Source organism: Aquarana catesbeiana, linkage group LG05 (genome assembly GCF_042186555.1).
Source record: "Aquarana catesbeiana isolate 2022-GZ linkage group LG05, ASM4218655v1, whole genome shotgun sequence".
In the NCBI taxonomy this organism is placed as follows: domain Eukaryota; kingdom Metazoa; phylum Chordata; class Amphibia; order Anura; family Ranidae; genus Aquarana; species Aquarana catesbeiana.
The window spans coordinates 181,781,129-181,799,025 of NC_133328.1; the positions used below are offsets into that span (position 1 = coordinate 181,781,129).

General features: G+C 39.3%; 1 protein-coding gene across 2 annotated transcripts in view; it reads left to right on the top strand.

Moving 5' to 3' along the window:
• Positions 1–17,897, top strand: part of LOC141144583 (serine/threonine-protein kinase ULK4-like) — a 1,176,078-nt gene that overhangs the window by 844,826 nt on the left and 313,355 nt on the right. For both annotated transcript variants that reach the window (XM_073630414.1, XM_073630413.1), the window contains exons 33-34: positions 10,254–10,420; positions 15,327–15,425. In XM_073630414.1, the coding sequence (XP_073486515.1) occupies positions 10,254–10,420; positions 15,327–15,425 (266 nt within the window). The remainder of the gene's footprint in view (positions 1–10,253; positions 10,421–15,326; positions 15,426–17,897) is intronic.

A 17,897-nucleotide genomic window follows, 5' to 3' on the forward strand; every position in this document is an offset into this window, starting at 1 on the left:
TCCAAATACAAAAAAAATTCACATTTTTTCTCACATATAGAGTTACATTAGAGTAATATTTTGAACAAACCGGACAAAATGAGTATGGACAGGTATCCATTTCTGTAGAATTCTCACTACGATTCATCTGAAAGCAGTGAGAATCCTTGTAAAATTTCTCAAATATGTACTCTTTTGTATCAGTATAAACATGTTTATGTGCTTACCCACATAGCTGTCTATGTGGTTTAAAATACTCTATCAACCTGCTGATACTGCAATTTAGTTTGTTCACCGAAAGTTTTCATAATTTCAGATTAAACATGTTGGATAGAGGGAAATCACACACCACTTCTGTGATATCACAATAACAATACATTTTTTTTTCACTATCATTATATCCCAGGCACTAAATTCTGTGTTCCTGGCTTGTGCTATCCTGAAAAAAGTGCAATTAGTGCAGAAAATCTTTACCACTCAGAATTCCCTGTGCTCACTGTACATAATAAACACAACTTATTTAAATCCTGATTATTCCATATATATACAGTGCCTTGAAAAAGTATTCATACCCCTTGTAATTTTCCACATTTTGTCATGTTACAACCAAAAACGTAAATGTATTTTTTTGGGATTTATGTGATAGACCAACACAAAGTGGCACATAATTGTGAAGTGGGAGGAAAATGATAAATGGTTTTCAAATTTTTGTACAAATAAATATGCAAAAAGTGTGGTGTGCATTTGTATTCAGCCTCCCTGAGTCAATACTTTGTAGAACCACCTTTCGCTGCAAATACAGCTTTGCACATCTAGAGAGTGACATTTTTGCCTGTTCATCTTTGCAAAATAGCTCAAGCTCTGTCAGATTGGATGAAGAGTGTCTGTGAACAGCAATTTTCAAGTCTTGCCACAGATTCTCAATTGGATTTAGGTCTGGACTTTGACTGGGTCATTCTAATACATGAATATGCTTTCATCTAAACCAGTGGTCTCCAAACTGCAACCCGGGGGCCAGATGAGGCCCTTTGCTTGCCTTATCTGGCCCTTGGGACACTATTCCACCAAGTGACACTAATTATGAGGCACCATTACCCCAGCTGACACCATCATGAATGGGGCACTATTCCTCCCATATTCCACCCACTGACACCAATTATGTGGCACCATTACCCCAACTGACACCACCATCATTGGGGCACTGTTCCTCTCATTAAAACCAATGATGGGCCACTGATGCTGGGGCATTTTCTACTCTGTGGCCACAGTCTGGCCTCCATAAAGCCGGATGGACAGTAAATGGGCCCTTTTCGTAGAAAGTTTGGAGACCCCTGATCTAAACCATTCCATTGTAACTCTGGCTGTATGTTTAGGGTCATTGTCCTGCTGGAAGATGAACCTCTGCCCTAGTCTCAAGCCTTTTGCAGACTCTAACAGGTTTTCTTCTGATTCCCCCCATATTTGGCTTGATCCATGAATCTATCCATTTCATATAGGGGTGACCTGGAGAGAAGGGGCGACGCCCCTAATGGACGGGCCTCCCCTGGGGTACAGTGTTGCATGACCACTCAATTAGCATTTAAAATGCGACAGTGCTGAAAGCTGAAAATTGGCCTGGGCAGGAAGGGGGGAAAGTGTCCTGCATTGAAGTGTTTATTTTGGTCTCATCTGACCAGAGCACCTTCATTAGCATGTTTGCTGTGTCCCCCACATGACTACTGCAAATAGGACTTCTTATGGCTTTTTTTCAGCAATGGTTTTCTTCTTGCCACTCTTCCATTTTTTAACCGAACCCTGCTTTAACCGCTTACCGACCGGCTCACGCCAATATACGTTGGCAGAAAGGCATGTACAGGCAGATTAAGGTACCTGTACGTTGCCCTCTCAGAAGTGGTTTGCGGGCGCACGCCCTCCACCTGGCGGCGCGCGCTCCCACCGCGACCTTCATCAGTGTGATTGCGGGTCCCGCTGACTCGATGTCCGCGGGGATACCTGCGATCGTCTCACAGAGAGGAAGAACAGGGAAATGCTGGTGTAAACCAGCATTTCCCCGTTCTGCCTAGTGACACTGGCACTGATCACCGCTCCCTGTAATCGGTGATCAGTGTCATGTCACACATAGCCCCTCCCCCCACAGTTAGAAACACTCCCTAGGACACACTTAACCCTTACAGTGCCACCTAGTGGTTAACCCCTTCACTTCATTTACTGTGTAAATGTGACTGCCAGTCACATTTACACAGTAATCAATGCATTTTTAATTGCACTGATCGCTGTATAAATGTGAATGGTCCCAAAAGTGTCCGATCTGTCCGCCATAATGTCAGTCACGATAAAAATCGCTGATCGCCGCCATTACTAGTAAAAAAAAAATATTAATAAAAATGCCATAAATCCCCTATTTTGTAGATGCTATAACTTTTGCGCACACCAATCAATAAACACTTATTGCGATTTTTTTTTTTTTTTACCAAAAATGTGTAGAAGAATACATATCGGCCTAAACTGAGGGAATTTTTTTTTTTTTTATATATATTTTTTGGGGATATTTATTATAGCAAAAAAGTAAAAAATAATGCGTTTTTTTCAGAATTGTCGCTATTTTTTTGTTTATAGCGCAAAAAATAAACACCACAGAGGTGTTCAAATACCACCAAAAGAAAGCTCTGTTTGTGGGGAAAAAAGGACATCAATATATAAAGGGGGCTGAATACAAATGCACGCCACACTTTTCACATTTAATTTGTAAAAACAATTGAAAAACATTTATCATTTTACTTTCACTTTGCAATTATGTGCTACTTTGTGTTGGTCTATCACATAAAATCCCAATAAAATGCATTTACGTTTTTGGTTGTAACATGACAAAATGTGGAAAATGTCAAGGGGTATGAATACTTTTTCAAGGCACTGTATAACTACAATATCACTTTTGAAAAGGCCCTTTAAAAATGTTTTAATATATGTTGTTATTTACACTTTTTATTAAAAAACTAGATCTGTACAAGCAAAACATATTTTGTATACTATTACAGATCTAGATAAATTCAAGCTGAAAAGGCTGCCATGGCTAGCTAGAACTGTATTCTGGGACAAATATAATCGTGTGGTTTTTGGGGTTTCTAGAACACAAATTGCATGTTAACACTGCAGGGATACTATACACTGTATATTTTTTGGAGCATACTGGAAACGTTTGTAAAGGCAACTGGCAATAGATTGTACTTCTCTTTTCTTCAGTGCACCTCAAAAACAGAGACTGTGCTTCAAGCAGTCTGTTCGCCATTTCTGTAAGATGCAAAATATAGTATTGTAGTATACAATCATTTTACCGCTTTTTAGGCTGTTCCCTTTAATGATTACTGTACCATTGTAGCAAACTTTGAAAAATCACTTGTGTCTAAATTGGAGACAAATAACATTAGAATTGGGCTATTTTCAAAAAAGCCAGAGCATAGCAGGACATCAATTTCCTGTAACAATACATTTAGAAGACAGAGAATGAAAATCCAATCAGTGGAGAGATACAGCAGAGTAGTTTTTAAGAGGCTGCTAAGAGCGAATGTGGTGAAATGACATTGAAAGTCATTACTGCTGATAACACATTAGACTTTACACCTACCTTAGAATAATGAAAAGCATGTGGTGCTAACTTATGACAACCCCACTACAATTTTGTTCCTAAAATTTAAATGTATTTCTTTTGTTACATGGTTCTATATTTTATGCATCACACATTGCATTGTATACTTGATCTTTGTGATAGGACAGAATTGATTGCAATATCAATGACATTTAGAAAGCTTAATTTTTATCTTTAGCCACGTACACACAAGCGGAATGTCCAACAGAAAAAGTCAGACGGAAGCTTTTCATCGTATATTCCGATCGTGTGTATGCCTCATTGGACTTTTTTTTTTTTTTTTTAATTCTGAGGGCCCTAGAAATAGAACATGTTCTAAATATTTCCGACGGAACCAATTCCTATCGGGAAAACCGCTCGTCTGTATGCTATTCCGACGGACCAAAAACGACGCTTGCTCTGAAGCATTGGCTACTGGCTATTGAACTTCCCTTTTCTAGTCCCGTCGTACGTGCTGTACGTCACCGCGTTTTTGATGGTCGGACTTTGGTTTGACAATGTGTTGCAAGACCGCTTAAATGGAATTCCGTCGGAGTTCTGCCGGAGAAACCTTCGGAGTTTATTCCGACGGCAAAACTGGTCGTGTGTACAGGGCATTTGTGTTGCAAAATCTCTCTAGGTAAAAATAAGCCCTTCCAAAGGACTGAAGCTATTTACATTTTTTTTTGTGCTTCACTACAAGATATGTTTGCACTACACAACATAAAATCTTACTGTAATGCAACTTTAGACGAATCAAGAGAAATTTAGATCACTGTGATTTTGTTTAAACCTATAGTTTAAAGGTACACTGTGGCAATCATTGAAAAATAAACACTGATTTCAGTGAGCTTGTGTCTTTTTTTTTTTACCCAGCTAACTACAATTTTTCATCCAGGTGCACCCATCCACCTCAATCCTTTTTATCATTAACCTGTAGACTCAGAAAACACTGATCGTGATTGTGAAAAAAAAAAAAAAATCTATGTGCCTCTCATCTGCTGGTTTGCATTTGATATTAGGGTCTTAAGCCTTGGGAATAATATCTACCCACCACATTTCTCTGTCCAATAAGTGTGTGCTAATATTAGCCAGTAATGATCTATAACTATTATGGGTGGATTGATGGACCACAAAGTCAGGGAAGTTAAATGCTTAGTAATAAAGTGAAAGCAGGATTTGAGGGATAAACAGAAAGGATATTAGCCACTTAAGCCCCGGACCATTTGGCTGCCCAAAGACCAGAGCACATTTTGCGATTCGGCACTGCGTCACTTTAACTGACAATTGTGCGGTCGTACGACGTGACTCCCAAACAAAATCAACGTCCTTTTTTCCCCACAAATAGAGCTTTCTTTTGATAGTATTTGATCACCTCTGCGGTTTTTATTTTTTCCGCTATAAACAAAAAAATAGCGACAATTTAAAAAAAAAAAAAAAAAAAGCATTATTTTTTGCTATAATATATAGCCCCCAAAAATATTTAAAAAAAAATTTTTTTTCCTCAGTTTAGGCCGATACGTATTCTTCTACATATTTTGTTGCAATAAGTGTTTATTGATCGGTGTGTGCAAAAAGTTATAGCGTCTCCAAAATAGGGGATAGTGTTATGGCATTTTTATTAATATTTTTTTTTCTACTAGTAACTAGCTATTGAGGCGGCGACTGCAACATTATGGCGGACAGATCGGACACTTTTGGCACGATTTTGGGACCATTCACATTTATACAGCGATAAGTGCAATTAAAAATACATTGATTACTGTGTAAATGTGACTGGCAGTGAAGGGGTTAACCACTAGGTGGCACTGTAGGGGTTAAGTGTGTCCTAGGGAGTGATTCTAACTGTGGGGGTGAGGGGCTATGTGTAACACGACACTGATCACCACTCCCGATTACAGGGAGCTGTGATCAGTGTCCTGTCACTAGAAAGAATGGGGAAATGCTTGTTTACATCAGCATTTCCCCGTTCTTCCTCTCCGTGAGACGATTGCGGGTATCCCCGGAGACATAGAGTCTGCGGAACCCGCGATCACACTCACGGTGGTCCCGGCACGCGCGTGCCCGCAATCCAATTCTTAAAGGCCAACGTACAGGTGCGTTAATCTGCCTGTATGTGCCCCTTTGCCGGCGTATATCGGAGTAAGCTGGTCGGCAAGAGGTTAGAGTAGAGGTATTTTATTTTTTTTGCCATCTGCCTCCCATTGGGGACATATACCTTCATTTCCCGTCCCATAGCCAATATAGGAAGTGAAAGGGAATCCCCATTGGGAGTTTTCTCCTCTCTTACTTTTCTGGGGACAACCCAAGATTTGAGATTTTCTTTTACTTTCACTTTTAATGATAATGCTAAACAGGACAAATAGAGAGGGTGAACCTCCCTAATGGGAGTACAGACAGCGATAAAAAAATCTGACATCTCCACTCTAGCCAAAACTAAAAAAAATAAAAAGTTTTGCCTTTAGTTGAACTTTTTAAAGTCTAAAATATCAGATTTTTTTTAAAGTAAAAAATGAAAGTGTAATTGAACCCAAAAACTAAAATGCTGCATACCAGTCTTTAGAAGTGGTGGCTGCACTGGTTTTATTTTTCAAGCATTGTTTTTCTTTTTCTCCCGGTGATTTTGCCAGGAACAAACTTCCTGCCTAGGATGACCACACTTAACCACTCATCCTACTGTATCAGGACAACAGAAACAGGAACAACTACAGAAACCTCTTCCTCTCCTCTTCTCTATAATAGAGGCGAGAAATTCTGTAGTCCTCAGAGATAATCGGAACAATGTCATATTCATAAGAATGCAGCACAGGCAGAGCAAACAGGAAGTTATCAGTAGACTTATATAGTAGATTTATGCCAAGATCAATATATATATATATATTTTTTTTTTTTTTTTTTTTTTTTACAAACTTCAAACAGACATAACAAAATGCTTTCAATTTAACAGACCAGAAGGGACCAGTTATGAGAAGTTCATTGTTGAGGTTGTCATACCCTTATACCCTTTATGTGTAAATATATCAATATATCAGCAGCAGTCTGAGTAAAAGCTGAATTGCAGATCATGATTACTGTTGTGTGTTCCTATTTTGAGACACATCATCTTTAAACTTGTATTACTATATATATAATTTATTATAGCATTACCATACATAGCCCATCAAAATAAAGGTTCTTCAATCCCTTTCAGGGTCATTCTTTAGAGCTTTGCAAATATGTTTGCTTTTCACCTTTACAGATTTGCTCAATTTTTTGTGATTTTTAACAGAAAGAATGCCAAATATTACCTGTGTCAATTTTTCAGTTTTTTCTGAAAATGTCAACTGATTATTCGTTTGCAGAACCATAAAGGGGCTGTAAAGGTACATTTTCATTTTATTTTTTTTTAAATAACAAATATGTCTATACTTACCTACTCTGTGCAATGAAATTGCACAGAGCAGCCGGGAACCTCTTCTTTTTGAGTCCCCTGCAGGCACTCCTGGCTCCTCCTCTCTGGCCAGTGTCCCCATGGGGCACTCGTGTGTGCTTGCACCCGAGTCTCCCTGCTGCGTCCATTGACACAGACAGTGGGACTTGGCCCTGCCCCCTCATCACTGGCTTTGATTAACAGCACTGGAAGCCAATGGCTCCCAGTGCCCCAGCAAAGCCAGCGAGACCCGGAAGTGAGGGGATAAAAGATCTGCAGACGTGCACGGTGCTGGATCAAATGAGGGCTCATGTAAGTAAAGGGGGGCTGAGGGGGCGATGCTGACACCTAAGGAATGCATTAAGGTAAAAAATGTTTAGATTTTACAACCACTTTAATTGAATTTAGAAGCTTTCTCTGTAAGAATTAGTAACTATGCAACCTGCTGATGTGGACACAGACATACTTTTCTTTATCATTGGTGCCCCTGAGATCCATCCCTATGCTTCTAGGGAGCATGGTTGGACAGGTTTTTTGGAGAACCATTCATAGGAACCTGTTGTGTGCCGGCTGCATGCCGGAAGGAGAAATATCCAGGGACAGTCCCATAATGGTTGGCTCAAAGCAAAAACCTTCTAATATGAGGATCTCATGAGGGGGTGCACGGTCTGACATAATTTCTTCAACATATACACTATACTTCTATAATGTCGGTCTGGCAAAAATGAAAATATAATATTTGATCTGAGGGGCCATGAGTGCTACATGAACACAAGGTCATTCTTAGAGAATCCATACATGTACACATCATTTTCAACTCTCAAAACCCCTGATGAAGGTACCAGAGCTACCGGAAACGCGTCGGGTATCGGGGTACACCACCCCTATGAGAGTACATCAATTATTATCACCTTGTAGTTTTTCTTCTCTGTTCTTGAATTTGCCTCTACACTGGAATGATTTTTTTGATTTCTTTTAATTTTTTTTAATTTTATATACTGTACAATATAGACGCTTTCACGTCTTTTTTAAAGTAGATCAATAAAATATTTTTTTACTTGAATGGGTCTGGTGGTCTGTTAAAGTCTCAATCCTAGGGGGATTCTTTGTTCAACGATTTATTATGTAAGGGATGGGACCACCACACTCCATATTTGGCATGATGGAAGCCCCCCTCCTTTCCCTTTTAATTTTCCCAGGCTTTTTGCTCTCAAAAACGAAACCTAAAGCCTGCCGTACATCGATCAAAATTCAGCCAATTCAAAAGAGACCGACCAAATTTTTATCTATATATGGGCAAGGTGGTTGTACAGAAGTAGATCTACAGATTGACTTCTGTACAATCACCCTGTCAAATCTTTTCCGCTCAATCAGTGTCACTGGCTATAGTTTGAAAGTGCTAATTTCACAATCATATATTACATGACCAATTTAAGTTTGGGAACACTAATTTCACAACCATGATTTATGACATGAAGATTTTTAACATATGTTTCACAGTAAATCTTTGTTCTTCCTTCTTCCACATAACTTGGCTCCCAGATGGAAAAGAGTGCAATTGGGGAAAACATTATGATGAATTATGGTGCATTTCATGGGTCTCAACCCTACTTCATCAGGTTCTGGGAAACTATAGCTAACAATCAAAATACACATCAATCAATATTGTAAATGTATACATAAAACACTTTGTCTACAAATAAATACCTTACATTGTGGGGGCCACTATCCACACCAAACCTCCACCAGGTTAACTATATTAAGGGCCTCATACTATAATGTAGCCATATTCCATTAATGTAAACTTGCAACTAAGGTCTCGCTGTCACAGGTCCAATAAAATTCCACACGTGACAAAATATCTTACATAACCTTATGGGCTCTTTAAACCACATTCATTAGGACCCAAAATCCATGCCCTCACATTTCTTTAATGAGAGCATTAAAGAATAAACCAGTGGACCAATCTCTCAGCTTCATCAGACATTGTCATAAGTTAAATTTGGTCCTATAAAATATAAAACTTTGATACAAAAAGTGTCTAATTATCTAGGGTTTTGCTAAAATGTTGTATCTTACCTAATAAAACAATGGCAGCCTACAACAAAGATACCCCCTCATCCAGAAGGTGGTATGCGCAAATTTTCCATCTTTTGGCCTCCTTCTATATAGTGTATCCCCCTAGTATCATTCGAGTTGGCAGGTGGCGTCACTTCTTCCCCACCATTACGTCACATTCACCCTCTCACAAGTTTGCTTCTCAGGATTGGAAATGCACAGACAGGGGAGCGGGAAACACAGCCCACCACCATAATCCCCCCCTCTCTGCACACCCCCGATCCCTGCCACAGATCACTGACAAGAGAAAAACATTCACCCACAAAGGGCAGAAGTAGTACATCCACAATAAGGGAAAAGGGCAAACTTTACTGTTGGAGCCCAAACCTATCCACTACCCTGCCACTCTACCCCCACTGGGTGGAAATACTATGCAAACCTAATGAAAATGGGATGGCCATTATAGAAAAGGGCAGAACATACTGTAAGAGCCCGGCCCACCTCCACAATCCAACCAAAATTCAAATACTTTCCACAAATAATAAGGTGGAATGGATTAAAGAAAGATTATAAACAAGGACTGATCGGGGGAAAATATGACACCTTGGGGCAGAGAGATTTTTAAATGATTAAAAAAAAAATTATCCGCCCTCCATGGGTCCCTAATATCGAGAGATTGATTGTAACACCCCACTGAGTCCATACATACCAGACATGGAGAGAACAATACCCAAATACATTAATCAGTAATAATTAGAAAATCCAAATGTATACAGTGTACAAGTAACATTCACAAGTGTCACGTCTAGATACTAAGAATCCAACTTATACTATTCTAAAAATTGTTTAAATGACATTTCATTAAGCTCTGGAGGCTTGATGGCCTTTATTTGTTGGTCCCAGTTTCTTCCTCTTGCATTTTCTTTAACAACCTTTAGGACCACAAATTTGGCCCCTCAAAAGCCACCCATTTTGTTTACTGTGGCATAAATGATTAATACAATTTCACTCTCATAAAGCATAAAGAGCATCCAGTACAGCTATATTAACTCTTTCTTAGCTTTAATTACATTTAGGGAGAGGGGTTATGACCTAGTAAGATTTTTTTATTTTAGTTTTCTTTATATTTTGCAAATTTGTAACCACTTTATATTGCTAATATATGTTTATGTATATATATTTTAGGACTGGTACATCACATTTCAAACTTGATTGTGGAAACAGCAGCTTTGTATCTTGAGGTCGATGACAAAATTCGCCTGAAAACTGCCAATGCACAGCTTCTCCTGTTGCTTGACATTTTGCATTGCATGCTAAAATACACATCTGGTGTGGTACGACTGGTCATTCAGGTATGGAGAACAGAAAATGCTATTCATAGGGGAACTTGATATTCTGTATACTTTGGTCATACTCCATATGCCCAAATTATAGCTTGTAACTCTGTAAACCTCTGAAGTATTTTTTTTCTTTATTTTCAGTTTCCAGTGAGAGCTGGAAAACAGAGTAGCAATATGTATGTTAAAATATTTAATATTTAACTGAGTTATGACAGACTGTGCTTACAGTACCAGCAGATGGCCAGTTGAAAACCATTTTTATAGGCACATGCAAAAAGCTAACATATCGTAGGTCCTACTACGAAACTATAAGTAAAACATTTATATCATTAATTAAACAAGGTGGTGACTTAATTGGATTGATTTATTATTAGGCTAGGTTCACACCAGTGCGGCTGCGATTTGATCTGATTTTTAGTGTGATTATGTAGTGCGACTTGGTTACCTTTTTCCTCCTGGGGTTATGAGGGCTGAGTCATTTGTTGTTAAGGAGCTGGCACCTGCCGGCGTACTAACAACCAGTGACTAATTTTCTGACAGCAGAATATAAATATAAGCCAACATTATTTTTTTTTTTTACAAAATGGTGTACAGGTCCCTCCTCAATCCATACAAGGTCGTTCAGGTCTTTTATGGATTTTGGTTGGGGACCTCATGCTGAAAAAAAAATAAAATGGCATGAGCTCCACTCCAGAAAACTATACCATACTATTATGTGAACATACAGCATGGAAGTGGGAAGATGAGCATGTGCCCCTCCCCCCCCCCATCCTGAGCCATAAAAGGCCACATGCCCTTAACATAGAGGGTGTATTTTGATGTTGATGTGGAAACAGATTGTGGGCCTCTTCTCCACAATCCTGACCCGGTGGTCGTGGGGGTGCGGGGGAGTGACTTATCAGAATCTGGAAGCCGCTTTTACCAAGGGGGCCCCCAGATCCCATCCCTCCATGTAAATGAGTAGGGGTTACTTCTGCTCGTTCACCAAAAAAAGTCAAAATGTAAAGAAAAAAAAAAAAACAACGTTTTTGACAAGTCCTTTATTTAAATTAAAAAAAAGACCCCAGATGTAAATCCATCGTCAATCACATTGTCCAGTGATGCAGGGCCATGTAAATCACGATGAACAACAGCCGCCGATCCGTGTGAAAAAAAACTACCAACACCCGACTGCACCTGTTGCCGAATGACACACCATTTCCCCCTCTCGTTTAAAGAGGTTTTAACCCTAAAAAAATAATTTGTCCCATTCTATGTTGTAATATACCTGGTTAATCTACCTGTTACTGTGTCCCCCTCAGTGTTCTACCGTGATCATTTTAAGTGCCACCATCATTTCGCTGCTCTCCCTATCTCTCACCCTTCTTCTCTCCCTGTCACTTCCTAGTGTGTGAGCTGATAAACAAACCCGCCCCTCCCCTCCCCTCCCCTCCTGACATTATTCCATGTGGCAATAAAGTTATTGATCCCAATTACTGCCAGCCCCTCTGTAATAATAAGATTTACTACACAGTGTGTGTGTTTTTTGAAAATTCAAGAGCTAAATACCTTTTTTGACATCACCGCTCTGCGGTCAGAGGGAAATATCAGCCCCTTCCACTGTAGTCCTTAGATCAGGGAAGGAGAGCTGCGGGCTGTCATGTGACTGCACATCGGTGATGTGAAAAAAGTTATTTAGCTGCCGAATTGAGAAAACACACACACACGCACACTGTGTAGTATATCCTATTATTACAAAGGGGCTGTCGTGAATTGGGATCACTGGCTTTACAACCACTTTAAAGAAAACAAGGGGCAGGGTGGCCCAGTAATGTCATTGACCATGTATGGACATGTCCATGTTTGGTCAATAATGTCTTAGGGGGCGGGGTCACTCAGGGTTGTGGTGAAGAGGCCCTTTTCTTCATCATTATGGGGGCAAAGTACACCCCTTATGTTGAGGACATGTGGCCTGGTATGGTTCGTGGGAGGGGGGGGCTGTTTTTATTTTTTTTTTACTTTTTAATGTTGGCTCTTATGTTTACCTATGTTTACAGTCACACCAAAGTAGTGCAGGAACCTTTTCAAAATCACATCACAGTCGTGTTGCATTCATGTGAATGGGCACAGTTAAAAAAAAAAAAAATGTGATTTCATGCCATTCTGTGCAACTGAAGTTGCATCTGAAATCACACCAGTGTTTACGGAGCCTTACAACATATTCTGTGGCTCAGAATATCCTTCAATTTGCCTCACAGATATTTTATGCTGTTTTTTTTACAGTCATCTGTATTTCCACATATCAAAAAATTCTAAATACAAAATAGAATGCAGTTTATTAGGACACCCATTTTGCCCCCCACCCTCAGACTGCACTTTAAAAACCATGGATCCTGAAAAACATTTGGTTTTCAGTGCAGATTTCCATATAAAGTCTTATAGGGCGTACACACGGTCGGACTTTGTTCGGACATTCCGACAACAAAATCCTAGGATTTCTTCTGACGGATGTTGGCTCAAACTTGTCTTGCATACACACGGTCACAAAGTTGTCGGAAAATCCGATCGCTCTAAACGCGGTGACGTAAAACATGTACGTCGGGACTATAAACGGGGCAGTGGCCAATAGCTTTCATCTCTTTATTTATTCTGAGCATGCGTGGCACTTTGTCCGTCGGATTTGTGTACACACGATCGGAATTTCCGACAACGGATTTTGTTGTCGGAAAATTTTATCTCCTGCTGTCCAACTTTGTGTGTCGGAAAATCCGATGGAAAATGTCCGATGGAGCCCACACACGGTCGGAATTTCCGACAACACGCTCCGATCAGACATTTTCCATCGGAAAATCCGACCGTGTGTACGGGGCATTAAAGTTTTTAGTCAAAAACTTTTTTTTTTTATTATTTAGTTTTGGATGGAGTGGGGAAGGCTTAGACCTTTTGTCGTATTTCTACTGATATCTAATGCCCTGTACACACGGTCTGTTTTCCCTTCAGAATAAACTCTGAAGGTTTTTCCGACCGAGTCCCGACGGAATTCCACTCAAGCTGTCTTGCATACACACGGTCACACCAAATTCTGACCGTCCAGAACGTGGCGACGTACAACACGTACTACGGGACTAGAAAACGGAAGTTCAATAGCCAGTAGCCAATAGCATCCATCTCGTACTTGCTTCAGAGCATGCATAGTTTTTGGTATGTCGGAACAGCATACAGACAATCAGTTTTCTCAGAAAAATGTAGAACATGTTCTCTTTCTAGGTCCGTCAGAATTTTCTACGTAAAAAGTCCGATGGGGCATACACACGATCGGAATATACGGTGAAAAGCTCCCGTCTGACTTTCTGTCGGACATTCCGCTCGTGTGTACAGGGCATTAGGCTTAGAGAGAAGTTTACCCTCAGTTCCTGTCCTGCTGACAAAGTTTTCACCACACAGAAAGTAAGGGAATATCTGCAACAGGTACACAGACGGAATTAAAGAGTTGATGGGGTCTTCCCATATTTTTACTAAAGAAAAAAAAAATATGGCTCGTTGTGATGCTTTTGGAGAGTTCCTTTTACTGTAATTCATGTCTGATAAAATATTGTCAGCAGGAGATGGCTGTAAGAACTTTTCCCCACTCCATCCAAAATTAAGAAAACTGTTTTGGCTGGGTACAGATTTTAATATTACCATGACAATGTTTAATAATCCGGTAATATTGACCACACACCATATAAAGAGTGTCCTGTGCTACAGTGCCAGTCTTTCAGGCCACAGTGGGAAAGAAAATCCAATCATAAAACAAAAGTGCCTAAGCATATGGGATTTATGAAACATCCAAACTTTTTATTAAAGTGTAAATCCACTTTTGTTGAGAAAAAAAACATTCCCCTCTGGGTGATCTATGTACATTGCAGGGATTTTAACAAACTTTGTTCAAGATTCCTATCTTTTGTTATTTTGAAGAAATCATTGTTTGTTCCTCTGAGTCCCTGTTCTGAGTGAGTCTAATGGGAGTGGTTTCATAATTATCAACCAGCTGCAGCAGCTGTAGAGCTCTAATGAGGAAAGTTGCAGGGTCTGCATGCCTTTTAGACGTGATTTCCTATTGGGAGTATCTTACCAAAAATAACATTTTTGTTGCAGGGGATGCCAAAAACCGGACTTGTATCTTAGGCTGGCCATACATGTTAAATTTTCTTGTACAATTTTCCTTTGGATTTACCAAAAACCATATAATATGAGGTCAAAACTAAACAACACTTTCAGTTGTATCCAATTAGGCAGGCCCTTGCACTACATAGTTTAAGGTAAATCTAAAGGAAATTGTACAGAAAACTGTATAATGTATAGCCAGCCTTAGTGTAGACTTGTGGGAAAATCAGTGAGCCAATCAAACAAACAGGAAATTATGTTTCTGGGGGGCGTTCTATACACATTTTGTGTGCAGAACACCTCTAGGTAGCCATATTGCATTGCATTTACAGAAAATTACAGCAGCTGCAGTTTGAAAAGGAAAGGTAATTTTTAATAACATTCAATCACAATATGACTTGTGTTGCAATTGTATATGCTATATTATTTTTATTATTATTTGCTATTTTTTTCCCATGAAAGTGGAGTTACCCTTTTAAGTTTCCTTTAGGGCCAGTTGACAGCAGAATGCAGTGTGGGAAACTCATGTTCCGTGTGTGTTTCCCTCACTGCATTTAAAACACACTGCACATTTGCGATCTTGAGCGGGTGTCAGTGTTAACTTAACACCCCAAACACAGATCAAAAACAAAGTGCATTTTCCTGCAACATATCGCATGGTATAGTAGACTCATGCAATCTGGTTGCTGTTAGCTCTGTAAAGTACTGCAAGCGCTACTTGTGTATATTTCTTATAGTACTTAAAATAAAGGTACACTTTACTAATTGCTTTCTTCATTTACTGTACATGTAGGCTCAGAAGAATGGCCAAGGAGGAGACGCACAGGCAGCTGAAGACCTTCTGCTGGTTAATAAGCCTCTGACAGACCTAATTAGTTTGCTCATCCAGCTGGTAATATCTTCGTTATTTGATATTGTGAATTTAACCTCATTTTACAATCTCAGTTTAGTAGCTTGCTTTTTAACTCCATTTGAATTGTATGGAACATAAAAAGGTTACCAAGTTCAGTTACCTTAAAATTCAAATTGAGCTCACCAGACCGAAAGAAATATGTGGACTCCTGCTGAAAATGATCGGCAGGCAAACCTAGTGACTTCAGTCACTAATCCACAGCAAGTATAATCAGGATTAAGTCACAACGTGTAATATGCATATGTGTCCGTTTCTGACACAGAAAGTATTGAAGCCATAGAAACAGCACGACAGCCAGGCAGCTAGTAGGAGAGATCGATAACATCAGCTTACATACAGTTGTGCTCATAAGTTTACATACCCTGGCAGAATTTATGATTTCTTGGCCATTTTTCAGAGAATATGAATGATAACTCAAAAACTTTTCTTTCATTCATGGTTAGTATTTGGCTGAAGCCATTTATTATCAATCAATTGTGTTTACTCTTTTTAAATCATAATCACAACAGAAACTACCCAAATGACCCTGATAAAAGTTTACATACCCCTGTTCTTACTACCGTGTATTGCCCCCTTTAACATCAATGACAGCTTGAAGTCTTTTGTGGTATTTGTGATATTTGTGAATGAGGCTCTTTATCGTCAAAGAATGGTAAAGCTGCACATTCCTCTTGGCAAAAAGCCTCCAGTTCCTGTAAATTCTTGGGCTGTCTTGCATGAACTGCATGAGTGGCTCAACGATATTGAGATCAGGAGACTGAGATGGCCACACCAGAACCTTCAGTTTATTCGGCTGTAGCCAATGACAGGTCGACTCGGCCTTGTGTTTTGGATCATTGTCATGTTGTAAACTCCAAGAACGTCCCATACGTAGCTTCCTGGCTCATGAATGCAAATGTTCCACCAGTATTTTTTGATAACATACTGCTTTCATCTTGCCATCAATTTTGACCAAATTTCCTGTGCCTTTGTAACTCACACATCCCCAAAACATCAGTGATCCACCTCCGTGTTTCACAGTAGGAATGGTGTACCTTTCATCATAGGCCTTGTTGACTCCTCTCCAAATGTAGTGTTTATGGCTGTGGCCAAAAAACTCAATTTTTTTCTCATCACAATTTTGAGGCTTGTCTCTGTGCTGTTTGGCATATTGTAATCAGGATACTTTGTGGCATTTGCGTAGTAATGACTTTCTTTTGGCAACTCAACCATGCAGCCCATCTTTCTTCAAGTGCCTCCTTATTGTGCATCTTGAAACAGCCACACCACAGGTTTTCAGAGAGTCCTGTATTTCACCTGAAGTTATTTGTGGGTTTTTCTTTGCATCCCGAACAATTTCCTGGTAGTTGAGGCTGAAATTTTAGTTGGTCTACCTGACTGTGGTTTGGTTTTAACAGAACCCCTCATCTTCCATTCTTGATTAGAGTTGGAATACTGCTGATTGGCATTCTCATTTCCTTTTTTTATACAATTTAACTACCCTTTCCCGCAGATCCTTTGCAAATTCTTTTGCTTTCCCCATGACTCAGAATCCAGAAATGTCAGTGCAGCACTGGATGAAAGATGCAAGGGTCTGTTAGGAGTCCAGAAACTCAATGACCTTTTAAACACACACACTATGATTTAAAAAGTGTAAACACAGTTAATATTGATAATAAATGACTTCAGCCAAACACTAACCATGAGTTGGGTGACACTCGCTCCTTGGTAATATGGTGTGACTATAATAATAATTCTAGCCCTAGACCTCCTCTGTAACTCAAAACAGGTAACCAGTAAAAACTTTTAAAGCGTCGCCTATGGGGATTTTGAAGTACCGAAGTTTGGCGCCATTCCACGAGCGTGTGCAATTTTGAACTGTGACATGTTAGGTATCTATTTACTCGGTGTAACTTTATCTTTCACATGCATATGCAAAAAAATGGGCTAACTTTAATGTTTTGTTCTTTTTTTAAAGCATGAAACTGTTTTTTTTCCCAAAAAAATGTGTTTGAAAAATTGCTATACCGTGCAAGATAAAAAGTTGCAATGACCACCATTGTATTCTCTAGGATCTTTGCTAAAAAAACATATAATGTTTGGAGGTTCTATGTAATTTTCTAGCAAAAAAATGATGAAATTTACATGTAGGAGAGAAATGTCAGAATTGGCCTAGATGGGAAGTGGTTAATCAATCACTAACCATGAGTGAAAGAAATATTTTTGTTATCATTCAAATTCTCTGAAAAATGACCAAGAAATCATACATTCTGCAAGGGTATGTAAACTTATGAGCACAATTGTATATCTTTTTGACTTGGGAGTGTCAGATGCCTGCAATGGCCAGGAACCAGCAACATAGTGCAGTTATATCACAGACCACCAGAAAGGAAAATATTTAGCATCTTGTTTTAAGGATGGTTTTATTTTAATGTCAATCCTATAGTGACAGGGTCATTTCAGTAAGGCTCT